General features: G+C 35.6%; 1 protein-coding gene across 2 annotated transcripts in view; it reads right to left on the reverse strand.

The window, feature by feature from the left end:
- Positions 1-20,302, reverse strand: part of LOC131438854 (mediator of RNA polymerase II transcription subunit 13) — a 138,156-nt gene that overhangs the window by 23,304 nt on the left and 94,550 nt on the right. The window contains exons 4-7 of one of the 2 annotated variants that reach the window (XM_058609190.1): positions 17,609-17,692; positions 16,901-17,250; positions 16,207-16,834; positions 4,232-4,552 (exon numbers count right to left, since the gene is read on the reverse strand). In XM_058609190.1, the coding sequence (XP_058465173.1) occupies positions 4,232-4,552; positions 16,207-16,834; positions 16,901-17,250; positions 17,609-17,692 (1,383 nt within the window). The remainder of the gene's footprint in view (positions 1-4,231; positions 4,553-16,206; positions 16,835-16,900; positions 17,251-17,608; positions 17,693-20,302) is intronic. The other variant, XM_058609191.1, reaches the window with a different exon arrangement.

Consider the following 20,302-nt stretch of genomic DNA (forward strand, 5'->3'; position numbering starts at 1 on the left):
GTTAATGTAGAAGGGAGAAATTGGTTCAAAACAATCATATTCTAGCTTGAAATCAACAGAAATCGTATTTTAAAATCTACTGACTGTTTTGTTATTTTAAACAAGCTCAATTTCTGTGCGTGTAGGACTACACTGAAAATCGAGATTTTTTTTAGGAAAAATCGCTCATCATCGAACTCTTCTATGAGCGCTACCCAAAATTAGGTAGGAAACTACCACCCAAATTTTGGGTAAATAACCGATTACACTTTCTGACTTCATAGTGGTTAGTAACTGACTCGTTATCTACTCAAACTTTGACTTGATCGTGAAAAATAGGTAGCGAGCATTACCAAGGTTACCATGACAACACTTTGGATAATCTTACATTTACCTGAACATTAAGGTCATCGGTCGTTAGGCTGGTTTATGTAATACGCTAGTTACATAAAAATTGCGAAGGTGCCCTATACAATAAGGTCTTTTTTATGCGATCTTTTTTATGCAGTTTTTATGCGACTTTTTTTATGCGAATTTTCAGAGTTATGCGAATTTTCAGAGTTATGCGGATTTTTTTTTATGCCAAGTTTTAGAGTTATACGTTTTTTATGCGAATTTTCAGAGTTATGCGGTTTTTTATGCGAATTTTCAGAGTTATGCGGTTTTCTTTTATGCGAAGTTTCAGAGTTATGCGGTTTTTTATGCGAATTTTCAGAGTTATGCGGTTTTTTATGCGAAGTTTCAAAGTTATGCGCTTTTTTATGCGAAGTTTCAGAGTTATGCGGTTTTCTTTTATGCGAAGTTTCAGAGTTATGCGGTTTTTTATGCGTTTTTTATGCGAATTTTCAGAGTTATGCCGTTTTTTATGCGAAGTTTCAAAGTTATGCGCTCTTTTTATGCGAAGTTTCAGAGTTATGCGATTTTTTATGCGAAGTTTCAGAGTTATGCGATTTTTTTATGCGAAGTTTTAGAGTTATGCGGTTTTTTATGCGTTTTTATGCGAATTTTCAGAGTTATGCAGTTTTTTATTCAAAGTTTCAGAGTTATGCGATTTTTTTATGCGAAGTTTCAGAGTTATGCGGTTTTTTATGCGAAGTTGCAGAGTTATGCGGTTTTTTTATGCGAAATTTCAGAGTTATGCAGTTTTTTCATGAGGTACGTAAAATCGCATAAAAATTACTTCAGTGTACACTGAAGTAATCTTTTCAGGCGAGGGATACCGCGTAAAAAAACCGTTCAAAAAACAGCATAACTTCTTGGAAATCCACATTGAAAAAATCTTAAAACTAAAGAATTTTTTTTAATGCCAAATGTCTTAGCAAAATGCATGAATCATCCGGATCTGGTGTAATCCCAGAAAATGAAATTAAAAAAAACGACTCTGGGTCTTTGGGACCGCGTACTTCAGAAATCCGCATAGAAAAAAAACGCAAAAGTAAAGGATTTTTTTTTATGGTGAATGTCTTAGAAATGCATGAAACGACCAGATGTTGAAGATTCAGAACGGAAAGGTGAGACGGTACAAGGGTCATTTAAAGCAAATTAATTTTCTAATTCTCTAAAAAGTGTTAAGAGTGGTCACTCGATTTCCTAGTACACTGAGGCCCTTATTACCATTCTCACTCCACTTTCACATTCACTTCACTTACATGTCATTTCACTTGATTTTACCTATTACCAGTATCACGCATAGTGAAATGATCACTGTGGTGGAAAAAAACTATTTTTTTCAACAAAATTTTGGTGGCGTGATGTTCATAATGACATCCAGTTTATTCAAGTAAATACTTTTGTCACAGAAGCGACTTTCGTAATAAGGACCTACATTCACTTCACTTGATTTTCACCGTGAAGGGATAGCCATAATAAGGGTCACAGTCACTTCACTTGGTTTTCACCGTGTAGTGACACCGGTAATAAGGGCCTGAGATAAATTTTAACGCGCTTTTTTCTCGCGGATTCCCGAAGTTACGCGGTTTTTTAAGCGGTACGTATCCCCCGCGTACAAAGAGACCTCAGTGTATAGAATTTTAATTACGACTTATTCGTCGATTAACATTTTTTTAATTTAGAACTATTGAACCACTTGGCCGATTTCAGTGATTTTTGGAAATGTTATTAATAAGTGTCTATAGTTTTTAGGAAAAGTATGTTAATATGACAAAGCTGCAGATTTTTGAAACGTCAATTGAATATCTTTTTAACGGTTTTCATGGTTTGTTAGACAAAGGGCGCTGCAACATTTTTTTCTGAAACATTTTCATACATTTGCAATTAATCATTTTCCGTTTGTGGGCTCCATTTTTTGAAAATTTTAGGTCATGCAGTTATCGACCATGTCCGTTTGAAAATCATCACTTTTGAACCACTGAACAGAATTCCTTAATTTTTGGATATGTTGTGTAAAAAACTTCGTACTTTCCAGAAAAAATACGAAAATATAAAAAAGAATGGTTTTGTTCATGTTTGAAAACGCAGATTGTTGTATCTCTCAACGGTTTTCACGGTTAGTAGTTGAAGGGCGCTATATTTTCTAATTTTTTTTAACTTAGACGTTTCTCATAACATATAAAAAAATGAGTAAAGTGAAATTTGCCGTTTTCTGATTTGAAATCTTTCGAAAATTCAAACAATTAGCGTTTCAATCACAATAAAAACATTTTTGCATTTCATGTGTTCATATCTCGAAAACGGCTACTTCTAGGAGGAAGATCACTAGGAGTTAATTCATTGCTTTTTATGTGTAGAATCATATTCTATAGTTGGAATGAATATTTTTTTATCAAAGATACAGTTGGCAAAATGCCTAAAAGTTATTTCAGTTGTAACTTTTATACTTTTTAATTCACACTCAAATTAACAATAAAAGTGGATTTTAAGTTTAAGTTTAAAACAAAATTATTGAAAAAATATATCTAAATTTTTAAATCTAATTTTTTCGGCTAATTTTCAACCGATTTTTTAGAACTTCTGTTTCGACACCATTTTTTCTACAAATAAAAATTTCCAAGCTTCACCAATTAGAAGAAAAAAAGGGGTAATTCAACAAGGATCTGAGTTCTTATCGAAATATGTCGAGAGCTTCTAATAGAAAGTTCACAATTGGTTAATCTTTTACCCTGTAAAATCACTTTCTAGTGATTAATTGACTATTTTCCATCAAGAACTTTGAATAATCTTCGGAATAACTAAAAATTCATTCAGGTGTTTTGGTAGGGTAACCATTTTGTGGAAGTCGTGCACATAACTTATTTCAATTTTTTTCGGTTCGTTTTCGACTCATCAGACCATGTTGAACGGTTAATGCCACTCGAAGACGAAACATACAAAATATGAACTAAACTTATTTCAGTTGCATCAACATCAATGTGTTGGTTTCATGCACAGTTTAAAAAAAATTGAAGAGACGTTTTTTTTAAATTAAATTTTCGATTATTAAAAATTCTTCATAAATTGTTTTGTTTTCAGAACATTTTTTTTTTGGTGCTCGATTGATTTCTTAGAACGTATTCTTCGACAGCATTCTCCTACCAATAACAATTATCAAATTACAACAATTTGGAGAAATTTTCTTGTAATAATACATATCTACATCATACATCTGAAAATAAGTCTTTAGTCAAATGCTCTGTTCATTCATGGAGAACAAATTCATGGGATTACTCTCATTCATTGGTGACTTTATTTTGTGAAACCTCCAGAAGATATCTTATACAATCGATAGTAAAACTATGATCCTAACTGTCAAGTTTGTGCAATAGAATCCAATATCTGCGGAAAACAGCCTTGCGAACATTGAAAAACCACCGAAGAGAGCGAAACAGAGACAGAGAGAGAGAGAGGAAGTTAAAGGAAAAACAAAGGAAAGGATGTTGATCCCTTCATAGATGGATGAAGGAAAGCGATTTTGTGTTTAATGGCCCAGAAATTATAATGTTGATAAAAACCGATGGAAAATATTTCCAGTTATCGAAATTTAGATGAAAATGAGATGAAGTCCAATATAACCAATTAGTAATTTAGTTCTTGTATGATTATTTTTGATAACATAAGCATATTTACACCAAAACAAACGGGAACTTCTATTAATCAAGCTTCGCTCTAGCCAATTTGAGTAGTTATTCTTGAGTAAGTGACAAACTAGAGCAAACGCATTGTTGGGTAGTGAGTTGTTGTTGGCATGTGATTCGTTTTTTTTTTTTGAATTTATTTCTTTGTAGTTTGTGTGACTATGTGTGAGTGTGAAACGCACCTTTGAGTGGAATCAAGAAGACAGTAGTCGGGGCTACTACGGGCAGCAACAGCAGTAGCCAGGGCAGCACCAACCACTTGTGAGGAATGTGCGGGGGAATGGTACAGGAGCTCCGGGGATGGTCTCCGATGGAACGGTATTCGATGCGGTCGGGATGGTTTTTCTGCACGACCGGCACCGCTGCTGGCCTTACCAGGGAAGCCGCCGCTGGCCCCAACACTGGAATCGCTGCCAGGAGCAGAACCGGAGTTACGATGGGAAGCAGCAGTGCAGCCGCCACCGTGCAATCGTCCACCACCGGTGCCGGACAGTTTCCTACACCTGAAAGAGCCACACACACAGCTCAACATTTGACACTGGACATTTGTGTTGTGATTGGTAGCGAACAAAACTGAAGCACTCTAGGACGGATTGTGAGTTTGGCATTACGGCAGATGTCCCAAGCTTAAATTGTTCTTAAGGTTAAAGGAGGCATGATGTCGCAACTATTTCGAACTGGTCCGTGGTTCTTGTTATTGTGACGTTGGGCGGTCCCAACAAAACCACGCATATAGTGATGCGGTAATCAGATAGAATATTGTAGGACTATTTTGAACAATATTAAAATTAGAGTTCAAAAAATTGACGGATGGGTAATGTTAGAGTCATGATCAGACAAACGTGAAAGCAAATGGTTGTGTACTATCCCTAAATTTAGGAGAAAACGAAAGAATAGCACCGACAGCTCTTGACTTTAACAGGGTGGCAAGTGAATTGTCTATTTAAATTTCCCGGTTTTTTCCGGTTTTCCCGGTGCACGAGACAAAAAATTCCCGGTTTTTAGAACAGACTCGAATCGCCTATGATCAGTTTTTTTTTAATATTTCTAAAAATCCCACATCCAAAAGAACATCGAGAGTTGAGTATTTTTTGGGTATCTCGATTTAGAAATAGGAAATATTCATTATGCCAAGTGCACATAACAATGGGAAGAAGTCGTTCTTGGCTTTCTTATATAGATAAATTATGCAATCACTGCGAAAACCGATTTTGGAACCAAGGTCCGGAGGGCTGAGTGTCACATACCATTCGAATCTGTTCGTAAAGATCAGAAATTGTGTATGTTTGTATGTATGTAACGTTTTTGAGCGATCAATTTTCTCAAAGATGGCTGAATCGATTTTCTTGTGGTCCCATACGAATTTTATCCGGATCCGACTTCCGGTCGTGAAAAGGGTGAACAGGTGGAGATCTGCAGAGTGAAAATATTGGCTCTTATCTTGATTAGAAACTGTTTATTCGGTTCGACAGCCTCCTTGTATCGATTATATGATTTTGAGTGCAGTATTGTTGATTACGCTCCCAGTATTCAATATAGCATTATCAACGAAACGCTGAGCCACAAGACTTTCAAACCGTTTTTGTTTAAGCATGATGATTTACTTAATAGAAGAATTAAGATTTAAGATCCTTGGAACGACGTTTAAAAACCTCATCCACAATTTGTCCAAATATTCATCTTTAGAACCAACAGTACCACCCAGCTTAATGTATTCCATCTTTTTTTTTTTCGTCTGCTACTCTGCTACTAATGTTATTAGTATGTATTGACTCTTCAAGATAAAAACTCAATCTTTTTGACTATTTCAAATTAATTCGAGGTAACAGTAGGATTAAAACAAGAAAAATAGCTGGCCAGCGGTTATGATAAAAGTGATAAGTCTTGCATTTCACGAAGGAATACAGCATTAACATTCTTGCAAGTTTGTCTAGAAATCAACACATTTTATTCAGACTTCATGGTCTTTTCAATAATTCTCTTAAGTGCAGCTGTTAACCCAAATTCGATTATTGTAAGTGTTTTCTAGGTAGCCAGAAATACCATCAGTCAATTGAAAACCAAATAATTAAGAAATAAATTCAAACCCTTATAATGAAAATTGAAATTGTTATTATCCGAACCATTCAGTCTTCTGTTCGACTACCACTAAATAAGTCTTGTTAAGGCTTTCTGCAAAATCAGTAGTTCTTAAGACTCTTAGGATTCAAACTAGAAGTGTATTCTAGAGATGGGCAAACCCGTTCATTACAAAGAATCGCTCAAAACTTAATAGTTCTGCCGAAAGAATTTGTTCTATTGAACCGTTCTTTCGTTCATTTTTTATATATATCATTTATTTTATCCCTTTATCCTTTTTATATATCATTTATTTTATCCTTTCATTTCTATATAGAAAACTATCATTCTTAAATAAAGAACTAAAGTTCACTCATTCTTGGAGGATGAATAACTCGTTGAACTGTTCGTGAACGCATTACCCATCTCTAGTGTGTTCCAATACTACATTAGCCTAGTATAGTCTAAAAAAGTATACCTAAGGTTAAAAATGAACAAGAAACAATTCTACTCCCGATTCCATCTAACAACATATAAAATATTCTTTCAAAATTGAATTTTGGTAAAACAGAACTAAATCCTTCTAATATTCTTAAAATAGACTCTTGTCGCTCTGGAAAAACAACAACAATCTATACCTCTAGTGACTGAGATGATCTAAGTTTTATTCTTCGTCGAGATCAACACCCGCATTCTTGTGAATCCTACTATGAATTCCATAGGTAATGATGTTTAATATAAATTAAACATTAATCATTCACTGAACAAATCAACCATCTTCTAAAACTTTCTAGGGTTTTTCACAAACTCTCAGAAACCAATTTCAGCTCTCAAAGAAGGAAATCAAATACTCATTGCAAACGGTGGACAAAGTCAAAGTCGAAAGCTTTTTAAATTTTGTGAATCCTATTGAAATCAATACCAAGATTACAACACAAGTAATGTCTCAAGATGACATTACTGAGACAAATTATGATGAAATTAGGACAATCATTAACCCACTCAAAACATGAAGGCTCCTAAGAATTTTTCATAATTTTATTTATACATGTTATCTGATATTTCTTTTGCAATCATATTATGCAAACTTATTCTGAAATTTTATAAAAAATCCAGCAAAAGCATCCGTTCGATGTGATGTTGTTGATAACAACTAAGAAATGCTTTCTGATCTATTAAAAATTGCTGCAAACCCTTACAATTGTTGAACGAAACAAGGGATCAATCTCCAATGGATTGTGTACCATAAAACCTGTGTGGGACAATACGATGTTTCAAAACATTTACTGAAGTTCTCGCTTAAACATAAAAAGGAATATTGCCTCCAACTTTTCATTTGTTGTATCAGAAAAATCATGATTTACTACGATTAGGACTAGTAAGTTTTTTCCCGGATTTGCACTAAAATTCCCGACTTTTTCCCGGTTTCTCCCGGTGAAACGAAATTCCCGACTTTTTCCCGGTTTTCCCGGTTTTCCCGATTTTCCCGGTCACTTGCCACCCTGCTTTAAGCTTTCAATGTGTAAATCCTTGGTAAAAAAAATCTAGCCACCAAGTTCTGAGTGGATGTTACGAGAGAGACGACATCTCATCCATAATGTTGATTATATTTAAAAAATTCTCATTCGAAGCGTTAACCATTTCTTTAGCTTTTTATTGAATTTGGGAGTTTGTTTGTTCGGTGGAATGATACTGACAAATTATTATTTCTTCTAATCCGACAGCTCTCTTTCCTTCTATCCACTCTGTAGATGATAGTCAACTCATTGGAAAGAATTAAAAACGAGCATGGTGAGAAGCACGCAGATTTTTTCAAATATCCTAGTGCTGGAATACAGACTTCAGGAAAAATGTGAACGATGGAATAACAACTTGCGGGTCTGCAACTGAGTTTGCTTCTCGCAATGAAAAATTCTGGCAATAATTCACTCTTGTAATAAGAGTGAATCAAATTGATCTTGTTGAATCAAACAAATTGAACGGACGTGATGCAATTTTTTCTAAGAATGAGATAATGAATGAGAAAATGAGATTTATGTTGAATTTGAATTTTTCCTCCAGTTTTAGAGAATTCTAATGTTGTGTCAAACTTTTTTCACTAAGTAATGATGGCTGTATGAAGATGACGCAATAAATCAAAAATGTCTTTACTGTGCAAACGATAGAAATAGGAGACTATAGACAGAGCCACAACTATCAAGCAAATTATATCCTGGTATATATGTTAAGCTTCAAACGAGCAATAAAAACAAAATACAAATAATTACTTAAGGCCAGGTTCCTCAATACAATTTTCAAAAAATTAAAGATGTTTTATCTCGAAAATTGCTAGAATTTACTCTTTGTGTTACAACCAAAAGTACTCGTAATAATAAAACAAAGGTTGAAAATAAAAAAAAACCCACCGGTTGAAAAGTTTCATTGTAGTACCGACCAGAGCCAATTCGATACAGAATATGAAGCTGTTTTGTTTTTTACTTCCAGATTTCGTTTTCAAGCAATGATGACACCCACCAAATAATCGAGCGACGTAATGAAAACTAATTGAAAAAGATATTCAAGTAGTTTTATATATGTGGTAGTAGTTTTACGTTTCGACTTAGACTCGTCAGTGTATAACAGTTTATGTTGAACTGTTATGGCATCTCCAGTTCCGAATAAAAGAGGTTGAAGATTACAAATTGGAAAAAAGCTCGCCTCTTTTGAATTGAAAAAAAAAAGAATCCAGCCATTTTGTTAACCATTTCGAAGTAAACGAAAAATGTTGCTCGGCGAGTGCGTGTCTTGTCGACGCAAATAAATGATAATATGAAGGGGCTAGGTCTGGGGAGTAAACTGCATGCGATAGAACTTTCCGGTTTCGAAGTGTCCGTAAGCGTAGCGTTTACGATTCTCAAAATAGATCTAGTTTTCAGTAGTCTTTCCCTAATGATTCGAGTAATTTTCTGGACGGAAACTGGCTGTTTGTGACAAATTTAATGCATCAGGCAATCATTTTTGAGTTTGTATTTCATCTTCGTCCAATACGGCCAACAATTTGGTGTGATTAAATATTTTTTCCGACGGTGTTTCAAATACCTCGTTTCCCACACAAAACTTATCGCCTTTCAAGCACTTCAAGTAATTATTCGACGAGATCCGACAGCGGAAAGTATAAAATCAACATTATTCGTGATTGCTTATTTGTCACAAAATTTGTCATTCGTACTCGGTTCGGTTGCATACTAAATATTATTGAAAGCATTTAAAACAATAACAAAAACTATGCACACCTAGAAAAAAATCATGTCATTTTAAATCGTCTGAAACCGACATATTCGAGCGTCTAAAATGATTCGTTTTAATTTGATGCATTACACCATATTTTAAGTGCTTAGGTATGTTTGACACATAATTAAATCATTCTTGTAAAATTCAGCCATCTAGTGAACGTTTCCTGCTACCTTATTTAACAAAGGTGCTTTATTCAATCATGTTGCATTCAGAGCTTAAAGTTGTCTCGTATTTTCAATGAAATAATTCAATCCTACAGACTCATCTTCGTTTTTTACTATCTCATTTGTACATAATCACATTCAAAACAAGCGAACTATTCTACTAAAGAGAGTATCAATGCCAACGTCACTTGTTCCTCTGCGACAAGACGAGATTCTCATTCTTGCTTCAATATATTGAGAATCTGTGTAGTTTGGCTATTAAAAAACCTAAAATATGATAAATCACACTCTGAAAACCTCTTTGGAAACCAAAAAATCTATAGATACGAGCCTTGACAGGTAATTACCATTGTGTATCGTTTTCCGTCATTATTGATTCTCGGAGCTTCGATTGAATATCGAAAACCGAAAATGACTGAAAGGATAAATGATGTGAAGAACACAAATTTAAAATTACTATTCCGCTTTTGTCGCTGACTGGACATGGATCTTGTTCTCAAAATTGCAAGCGGAGCTGAAAGTGACATATTTTGTCATTTTCGTCTAAATTTAAAAAAATATATAAAAATTAAAATAACTTTTATTAGCTCTGGTTGCATTACAAAAAAAAAATATTTCATCTTGATTTCAAGATAGTTCAATAGTGGTGTAATTATACGTTTCTCATAATTCTGAACGACGAAAATTTTATTTTTAATTTTTTACTACTACTTCCAGTATTCCTGGAACTGAATCCCGGATAGGGTACAAACGCAGTATTGTTTTTTCCCATCAAGATCTATATTGGAACAGTTTTCAGGAATTTTTATTTTTTTTAAATCTTCATTTTGGAAAATTTTAAAACTAATCACCTTTTTTTTCAAAGATATATTTATTAAGGCACAATCCATTTAGGTTTACGATGCCAAGGGCTTGTCTATGTGGGTCCTCAGGAAACACTCTTGAGTCTTCGATCCGGCGGGTTGCCCTAATCGATGGGAGTGGTTCTTTGTGGCAGTGGTGTTGAAATCTGACGTGGAAACGTTTCAAAAGTTACCGCATCCTTTTGTGGGTCCGTGAGAAATACCCCCAGGCTACGAAGGCCCGGCGGGTGGCCCGCATGTTGGTCATCGACTGGAGCGGCTAGCTAATCACCTTGTAATGCCAGAAACGAAATTTGGAACCGAATACAAATTAACAGTCATCGAGGGGACCATAGGACCTTTTATTTGAATCTAAGTTTATGAAAACGGGTTATTCCGTCTCTTAAAAATCGAAGTGAATCGCTGTTTGGAAATTTTGAACCATGGCACCAATCTCCAAATAATTAGGGAAATGTGCCATTTTAGCCAATTTATTCTGATTACTGAAGGCGTTTGATTTGCATTTAAGTTAAGACATCTCTGAGAAATCGAAATGGCTTTGATTTTGGAGTTTTGGTTGAGGTTTTGGAGTGAGGTTTAAAGAAAAAATTATTAAAGCAGGGTGGCAAGTGAATTGCCGACTTCAATTTCCCGGTTTTCTGAGAAAAAAATTCCCGGTTTTTTGGAATAGGTTCAAATCGCCCCTGTTTAGTTTATTTTTGTAAATATTTTTTAAATTTAAACTTTGAACATATATCCCATGTCCAAAAATTCATTATAACATGTGCATATAAGAAAAGCATAAAGCCTTTTTCAAGTCATTCAGGGTTTTGGTTACACGTAACCGATTTTTTCCGAGTGAAAATGACTGCTTTGATTATTTTTTTGGTATACATATGATTGAAAATAAATCAATAAGGAACAACAATCCCAAAAACGGACGATTGCCACTCGGAAAAAAAACAACAACAATCTATGCTTGCAACTTCAAATCGTTACGGCAGGAAAATTATAAACGGTATGATGGCCAAGGATGGTTTTTATCGTATCAAAGAACTCTCTCTACCAACCCTTCACAATATTCAATCATTGCCATCAAAGAGAGACGGATATCATCTCAGCAACAAAACACCGTGATGGTTCATTCTACATAGAATGGACACCAGTGCGAGAGCGAACATCTCTCGATGAGCTGTCTGAGCATCACGGAAGCAACAAACGGTCGCTTATTCTCGTTTTGCGATCCGATTCTATACGGGCAGTTGATAATTGCGATAGAATCATTTTACTATTGCCGCTTATTCTAACTATGTGCATATAACCTTTGAATAAGTTGTATCTATGAAAATAGCTGTGAATGCTCCAGACCAGGGTTTTGAAATATTGTATATTTTAACCTAGTATGAGAATCATCAAGTCGAATTATCTGATGAGCATGAACTTAGCGAGGCACCCCTCACCGATGATAACGCAAATAGGTGAATAATTTGTTGCTAATTAGTTACGGTAACTTTGAATTTGTTGCTCAATTTTTTTTTAAATTTTTTTGAGTACTTCGCTAAGTTCATATGAAGTTAGCGAAGCCTCCCTTCCAAATATGCTTCAAAACAAATTGAACCCTAGTGAATAATTTGTTGTTAATTTGTTGCTAATTAGTTACGGTAACTTTGAATTTGTTGCTCAATTTTTTTTAAATTTTCTTGAGTACTTCCATATTTGGAAGGGAGGCTTCGCTAACTTCATATGAACTTAGCGAAGTACTCAAAAAAATAAATTGAGCAGCAAATTCAAAATTACCGTAACTAATTAGCAACAAATTAGCAACAAATTATTCACTAGGGTTCAATTTGTTTTGAAGCATATTTGGAAGGGAGGCTTCGCTAACTTCATATGAACTTAGCGAAGTACTCAAAAAAATTTTAAAAAAATTGAGCAACAAATTCAAAGTTACCGTAACTAATTAGCAACAAATTAGCAACAAATTATTCACCTATTTGCGTTATCATCGGCGAGAGGTACCTCGCTAAGTTCATGCTCATTAATTATCTGCGATAATTAGTAATTTGCGATTTTCTCTTGGTAAATTCCGCCGATCATTGCCGGACTGTATATATTTTGTTAAGGGCTGTGAAATACTCAGAGTATGAAGTGGAGCAAAGAAATGTAGACTAATTCTCTCACGGTTCATGCATTGAGAGACAGCGAGTTCTTGTTGCAGCTTCTACCAGATTGAAAATGTTGTATACAATGTAGAGAAATATCGAGCCGTTTTCTGCCAAATTATCGGCAATCACCAACACTGATGATGGCACAGCGAATCTAACACAATATCGTCATTGCTAGGGCTTCGGCCATGGTACAATAAATTGTAATATGGACATATACTGTTTAAATTATGTCGCTCATAAGCACATCTGTTCAATGAACGATACCCTCAGATGAATTATCATGCTGTGATTGTGATGAAAACCATAAAACCAATTATTAACAAAGTTCTGTCAGACCAAAAATTTGAAATTTTTGAGTAATAAAATTGAATTTAAAATCATTAGATGTACGTATACCTAAGATTTCGGAAAACCGTTCGGCTGCCATGACTTGCTCTTTTAAAACACAATTTTTTCTAATGTATCTGTCAGTCAATAAACAATGTTTACGATTTCAATGCGTTGATGGGCAAATAAATCAAATGATAACTGTTAAAATGCACAATATATCGATCTGGTTTTTTCTAATAGGATTCTAAATGCTCGTAGAGGAATCAGAAAAATAATCAGGAAGTACGATTTCTTCATGATGAACTATCCGCTGGTTTTAAACCAGTTTTATTTCCAATAGCTTAACTAATTTATCTTCTATGAGAAATCTTTCTACAATTACAATTGATTTGATTCTAGCAGATCAATCAATAACATTCAGGATTTAAAATTAAGCAATGATTAGTTCAATTAGTTATATATTCTACCAGCTTAGAACTAATCGACTAGAACACTAACGAATGTAAACCCTGAAATTGTTTTGGGAAATATAGATATAGCCTTATATAATTTAAATCATTACTTTATTGAAGTTCCAAAAGCTCAAACTAAATTCAATTCAACTTCATCTACATCAATATCAACGTTCTTGTGATCCTACTATGGAATAGTTGAGGACCTTCAAAAGGAAATTAAATATAGATTCACTGAACAAATCAATCCATTTTCAAAATCTTTCTAAGATTCTATACTGGTCCTCAGAAACCAGTTTAAACTCTCAAAAAAGGAACTCAAATACTTCCTGTAATCGGTGAATAAGATCAATGTCGACAACTCTTCCAGTTTTGCGAGTCCTTTTGACATCTAACAGAAATATAAGCATAACACAAGTATTGTCTCAAGATGACATTACTGAGACGAATTATGATGATACAAGGGCAATCATTAGCAAACTTAAAAACATGAAGGCTCTTAAAAATGTTCAATAATTTTGTTAAAAATTTTCCCTATGTTACCTTGAGATTTTGCCATAAATTTTGCATATGTGTTCAATACTTATTTAAAAATTTTACAAAAATCCAACAGAAGCATCCAAATTAGCCTTATTTTTCAAAATGAATTTATTGTTATTAATAACAACTACAAAAAAACTCTGATGCTTCCTGTTTGATTTAAAACTGTCTGCAAGCCTCTAAAAATCGTTGGACGAGACATGGGGTATTGGCATATTTGGCATATTTCCAATGGGCAATAAGTTATTTCAACACTTGTACAGAACATTTCGCTCAAACGCAAAATTGGGTATTGTTTCCTACTATTCAATTTATTCTAACAACTGTTACGCATAGGTGAGTTAGTAATATTTTTCCTGGGTTTTCACTAAAATTCCCGACTTTTTCCCGGTTTTACCCGGTGAAATCAAATGCCCGACTTTTTCCCGGTCACTTGCCACCCTGTTAAAGTAAAACCAACACAAGGTCCGAACAATGGCTCATTCCTTAATATATCTAGCAACACTGCTGCTAGTGATCGTAATACGATGTGACTTTCTTTTAATGTACTATAACGGGTTATCAGAGTTGTTTGATGTCTTCACTATAGTTACTCAGTTTATTCTTTTTAAGTGACAAACCATATTCAAAAACTTACTGTAAAACCACAAAAAAGTCATGTAAATTATTATTTTTTTTTGTTTTGATTAAGGACCTTTTAACCGACTTGTCATTCGGGTCCGTAAATTATTTTTTTCTTTGTATCTTTTAAACTATATGAGATAAAGAATATATGTTTTCGGCAAAGTAATTGTATTTGAATTTATCTAAAACATAATAGAAGACACCAAAAACATGTTTCCTCAAATTAAAAAGTTAGACTTTTTTATGATTTTACAGTAAGCTATAAAACATGGCTTGTCACTTGAAAAAAATCTTCATACTAAGCTGAGTAAATATTGTGAAGACATCAAACAACTTAGATAAACCGTTATAGCATAATAAAAAAGTCAAATCATATTACGACCAGTAGCAGCAGTGGTGTCAGATATATTAATGGATGAGCCTAGTGTCGGTTTTTCTATAATAACTATTTCTTCAATTTTTTTTATTTAATAATATATTTAATAAGGCATATTGTTTTAGCTCTAAGAAGACGAGGTCTAAACCTATTTTTTTCTACAAATGTTCGATTGTTTTGCAGTCAAAAGAAAGGCGAAAAGTTTGGTGGAACGAGAAAATAAACCTTTTCCTCATTTTCCCATACAACCTTTTCCCACCCTAATGGTCACTATTAGTTTGCACTAATCACGCTGTCATTCCGGAACCGGAAGTTGCATCCGAATAAAATTCAGGATTTTTAATACGCTTCTAAGTCCTTCTTTTCGAATCGTAGGTTATGAAAATTAATGTCCTTGTTTGAGGAAACTTAGCGCGAGTTTTTGTCATTTTTTCTGACCATGTATGTTCGAAACCGGATGTAAGTTCTGGATAAAAAACGTCCCATTTAGATCAAAGTTTCAAAGTTTGTGAAAATCGGTCCAACCATCACAAACACACAGAGACGTTTTGCGATCTCGGCGAACTAAGTCGAATGGTAAAAAAGACTCAGCCGTCCGGGTCTTGATTGAAAAGTCGGTTTTTATTCTCGGAATATTTGAAATGGAAATTAATCGGGACACAAGAATTGTTTGCCAATCATGAGTGTTGTGATCCTAATGACATATTTTATTTTTGAAAAAAAAAACGAATTCCAGAAACAGAACTAAAATTTTAATTTCAGCCGAGATGGTATTCTGCACATTACAATGGAATGAAAGAAATATTTTCTCATATAATTCTAAAATGTGTGACAAATGATGGTGAAACCACGAAACAGTTCGAAAGTTCGATCGCCATGCTCCAATTTTTGTTTTGTATGACCTATCTCTATTTCTTCATTTTGGTCGTTTGGTGTTTCTTTTTTCATATGACATAAAAACACTAAAGTTCAACAATAAATTACAATGATAAGGTACTAAGAAAAAAAAAGACTACGCGAAAAGAGGCTCACAATTAGGAAGAAATACAAATTAGCATGCTTCAAGAAGAGTTTTACAGTGAAAATAAGATCAGTGGAAAACGGCGTTCGACAAATCGTTCTTGTTATTAGCACAGGAGTGTAAATATAAACAATATGAAGGGATAAGAAGGCACATACAGCATACACTAAACTATCGGCAACTAGAACGATGCTAGAAAACCAATCAGGAAACGGTTGGTTCTATTGGCGATTTGGCAGAGAGCGATAATTTGGTAGGGGGGGCGGCGCTTCAAGTTTTCTAAGCGTTCGATCGAAGCGTGGTACTTACTTGATACACGAACAGGGCACCTTCAGTGCGGGGTCGGTAATCTCCCACACGGAGTTGGCATTCCCATCGAGCGTAGCTGACATACTGTTGTCATTGTTGTTGCTACCGGTTGCGGACGAGGGATCCGTCGGTTCCGACTTAATCGTGACCACACCCGTGACATCGCAATTCGCCAACCCTGGCGACTGCTGGGGCGGTGGAACGACGGGCGGTGTCGCATGCATTATACAATCCTGCCAGACACGCTCCGGAAGCAGAATGGCGGCCGAATTATTAACGATGGCGGAGGACATACTGTTTTGGTTACCGAGGTCATTCGAGGGCGATTCCGGCACGGTTAACGGTGGGTTCATGGACGGCCTGGTGTCTCGATTGTTGTTCGTGCTGGTGCCGTTGCCGTTGGTATTATTGCTGGTGGCAACGTGCATTGGACTCAGCGCTCCCAGCGGGTTAGTGTTCATTGGTGAACTGGAATCGGTGGCGACGAGGGGAGCAGCTCCCGGCTGCGGTGCTGTTTTGGTGGCATTCGACGGTGACTGGATGGATCCGTTGGTGGCGGGCGGTGGTGACCAATCGTCAATGTCCGTCACGAGGACATACTTGGACGGGTAGCGCATTTTAATTCCACCTGAGTGAAGCGAGAATCGGTTAGTAAATTGGAAGGCCCTAAGATGGCTGAAAGGTCTGAGCTTACCCGTCATGATCTCTACGATGGGTGGCACCGTATCGGCACTGTCGGAAAAGTTAACATTCTTGTTCGAGATCGGATAGAAGGCGCTCCAGTCATCGAGAACTTTTTGCGTCTGTGGATCACTGGTCTTGAAGCTTTGACCGGTAAGCGTTGCAGCAAGTCCAAACGGTGCCAGAATGACGGAACGGGGTTTCACCTCGCTATTGCGATTACTGCCCTGCTGGGCCTGGGCCTCCTCCAGATGTTTGATCATCAGCGGTCGCACGGGGGGATGTTCCCGAATATCCATCGAGGCACATACCGTGCTATCGCCATGGACAAAGAAGGCGAACGAGAACGAGAGATGGAGCGAGCTGCAAATAATTTCAACAATTAGCTGGCTGCAAACGACAGGTGCTACGGGTCGGTTGTGCTCGTTAATGATTAACGGTGTCGATGGGGGAACGAAGACCTTTCTATCAGCACTTCACGAAAAAGTCCCAGAAGTCCATCGGTCTAAGCAACTTGCTCTTGGAAGCATTCAACAATTCCCACGGGTTCCACATTTGGCCATGATTCAGCGCAAAGTGGCACCCAGCTAACTGTGGGTAATACTTCCGTACGGTATTCTATTTCCTCTTTCACTTTCCATTTCCATTGCATCAAGCACACACAGAGCGGAGTTGAAGTTCGCACGGAAAAGAAAACAAGACGCCAATTTGGCACACTTACCTCTTGCCAAACACTCGTTCGCTGTTGGAGCTTGGCTGTACGAACCACCTGCCTAAACGCACGACATCCCGCGACAGTAAACATCTGTGTTGTTGTTGTTGTTGTTGTCCAACAGGTGGTGATTGCGAGTTTGCGTTTTTTTTTTTGTTTTTGAGTGTGTGACGCCGTTCCGAAGAAAGATGATTGCATGGAAAGAGAGAAAGAAGCAAAGAAAAAAAACCAAATGTATTAATTACGTTTCACCGCAAAATAACCGATCATCGCCGGTCATTCCGGAAATATTTGCAACCATGTGGAATCCGGTGCGCAGATCTGTTCCATGTATTTATGCAAATACAATATATACTGGAGCTGTTTTCACGGGAATCAGTTTCTACGCGGAACACATTTTTTTACGCTGGCTGGTTGTTTATGCTATTCATTCGAAGTGTGATTATTTTTTTTTTATTAATTATATCGTGTTAATTCATTTTCATCGTATTCTAAAACGATAAGTATTTTTTCTACCACTTGTAGTCTTTTTCAGTGTCTGGAATTAGTTTAAACCTACTCCGGTAGGGGTTCTGGTGTATTCTCGTCTCGGAAAAATTAATGAAAAGAAATTGTTTATTTTGTATTTTGTCCTTGTTATGTGGAAGAAATTCAACTAAACCAAACTAGTAGTTCGGTGTTCGTACAATTCCAGAAGAAAGTTTCTCTACTGATAACAACAATCTACATAATGTCAAATATTACAACGTCAGATATCAGATTGCAATGATATGGAATAGAAGCAGATCGTCTTCAAATCATTTTCCAGTGGGTAAATGTGAGGAAATTCAGGACGTTTGACCCATTATGTCCTAGTGTATGATATATCGTATGCAAAAATATTTGTTTTTCAAAACATGTTTACTGTGGAATGGCAATATCCAACAGCTTAACGCACCTTTTTTGTGTGTTAAAACTGCTGTTTGTGTTTAACATTTTATTGTATAGATATGGCAGTACGAACGTATGTCATATATTGCTTTGTTTTTTTAATGAATTATGTTTGTTAATACTTACATCTGGTGACAGAACATTAACAGAGACTTTAAAAAAGTTGTTTCTATAAAAAAAATTCCGAAATAACGTGTAAAACAATGTACAATTCGATTTTAGCATTTGTTGTATGATATATCATACGGTAGGATAATTTCGTTTATAAAAAAATCCTAAACAGTGGTTTTGCGTTTCCCATAATCTTCAACAAATAATACGATAGAATTGATGATATCAGTTCATTTGATTCAAACTTTAAAACCCCCAGGTTATAATGGGTTAAGATGAAGAAACCAGAACACTTATCATCAATTCACGATCAGATCACGTATTTTGGTTCACCAAAGGCCATTGTTGAAATCACGACAGCGGTTTTCATCCTTTTCTTCACGCATTACAGTAGTATCATAAACTAGGTGTAACTCTCGAACAATTTCTGTTGCTGAGAATTCTTTTACATAGAATATTCTTATTACAGCGTAAATTTCACAACTGTGGAATTTAACGATTAACGCAAATATTGTTCACTGTATGCACAGATAGGCAAATGATCTCTGAATCAAAACAACATCTGAAATTGCTGTACACTGAGGTCTCTTTTTACGCGGGGGATATGTACCGCATAAAAAATTGCACAAAAATACCACGTAACTTCGGAGAGCCGCGTAAAAACACCACGTAACTTCGGAAATTCCCGTAAAAAACCCGAACCTGGGTCTTTGAAAAAATCGACTTGGGGTCTTTGGAAATTTGAGACCGTGTAACTTCGGAAATCCGCGTAGAAAAAAAACGCAAAATGGAAGAATTTTTTTTTTATGCCAAAGGTCTTAGAAATGCACGAATCATCAAGATAGATGAAAGACTTCACTTGACGAACTCCACTACAATCGCTAGGAGATGTAATTGAATAAACACTTCATTGATTTCATTTGCCTGAAATTTTCTTACGATAAACTAGAGTCGAAAATTGTCACATATTTTACAATAAAAGAATCCATTCCGAAAGCATCATCTACGTTTTTTTACTGTATAATTCGTAAATGAACGCATCCAAAACAAACGAAGAGTAACGAAGCGTTTTCATCTTTCACTTCAACAAAAGAGAGTATCAATGCCAACGTCCCTCTTTTCTCTGTGACAACACGAAACCAAAATATCATTTGCATGCACATTTAGTCGAATTTTAATTTGAATTTTGGACAGATATACTGCAAAAAACTTCTAGGACTGTCTAATCTGCTCAAACCACAATTGTAGCATTTTTTTAATAGCTAAGAACTATTAACAAATCGAAGTTTTAAAAAAATACCAGACTTGGCAAGCATTTCACGCTTATGGCCGGCCAAAAGGCCAATCCACAAACAAAGGGTTTAGACGGGTAAGCTAAGCTAGGGTTTTCTGACACTTTTTCGAATTTTCAATTTTTTTTCAAAAAATTTCTAAAACATTTGACATTAATTTTTTTTTTGATTTAGATTTTGGATTTAAAGTCGATTAAAATTTTTTTCGAGACAACGCCTGATCTCGATGTTTCGTGAATTTTTGAAGACAATATTTTTTTTAAGTTTCGCGGTTGTTTTACGTGGATTTCCGAAGTTAGACGGTTTGTTTGCAAGTTTTTTTTTTGTTTGGCGCGTGACCCCACGTAAAAAAAACCTCAATATACTATAT

The sequence above is a fragment of the Malaya genurostris genome, chromosome 3, assembly GCF_030247185.1.
Source record: "Malaya genurostris strain Urasoe2022 chromosome 3, Malgen_1.1, whole genome shotgun sequence".
Classification (NCBI taxonomy): domain Eukaryota; kingdom Metazoa; phylum Arthropoda; class Insecta; order Diptera; family Culicidae; genus Malaya; species Malaya genurostris.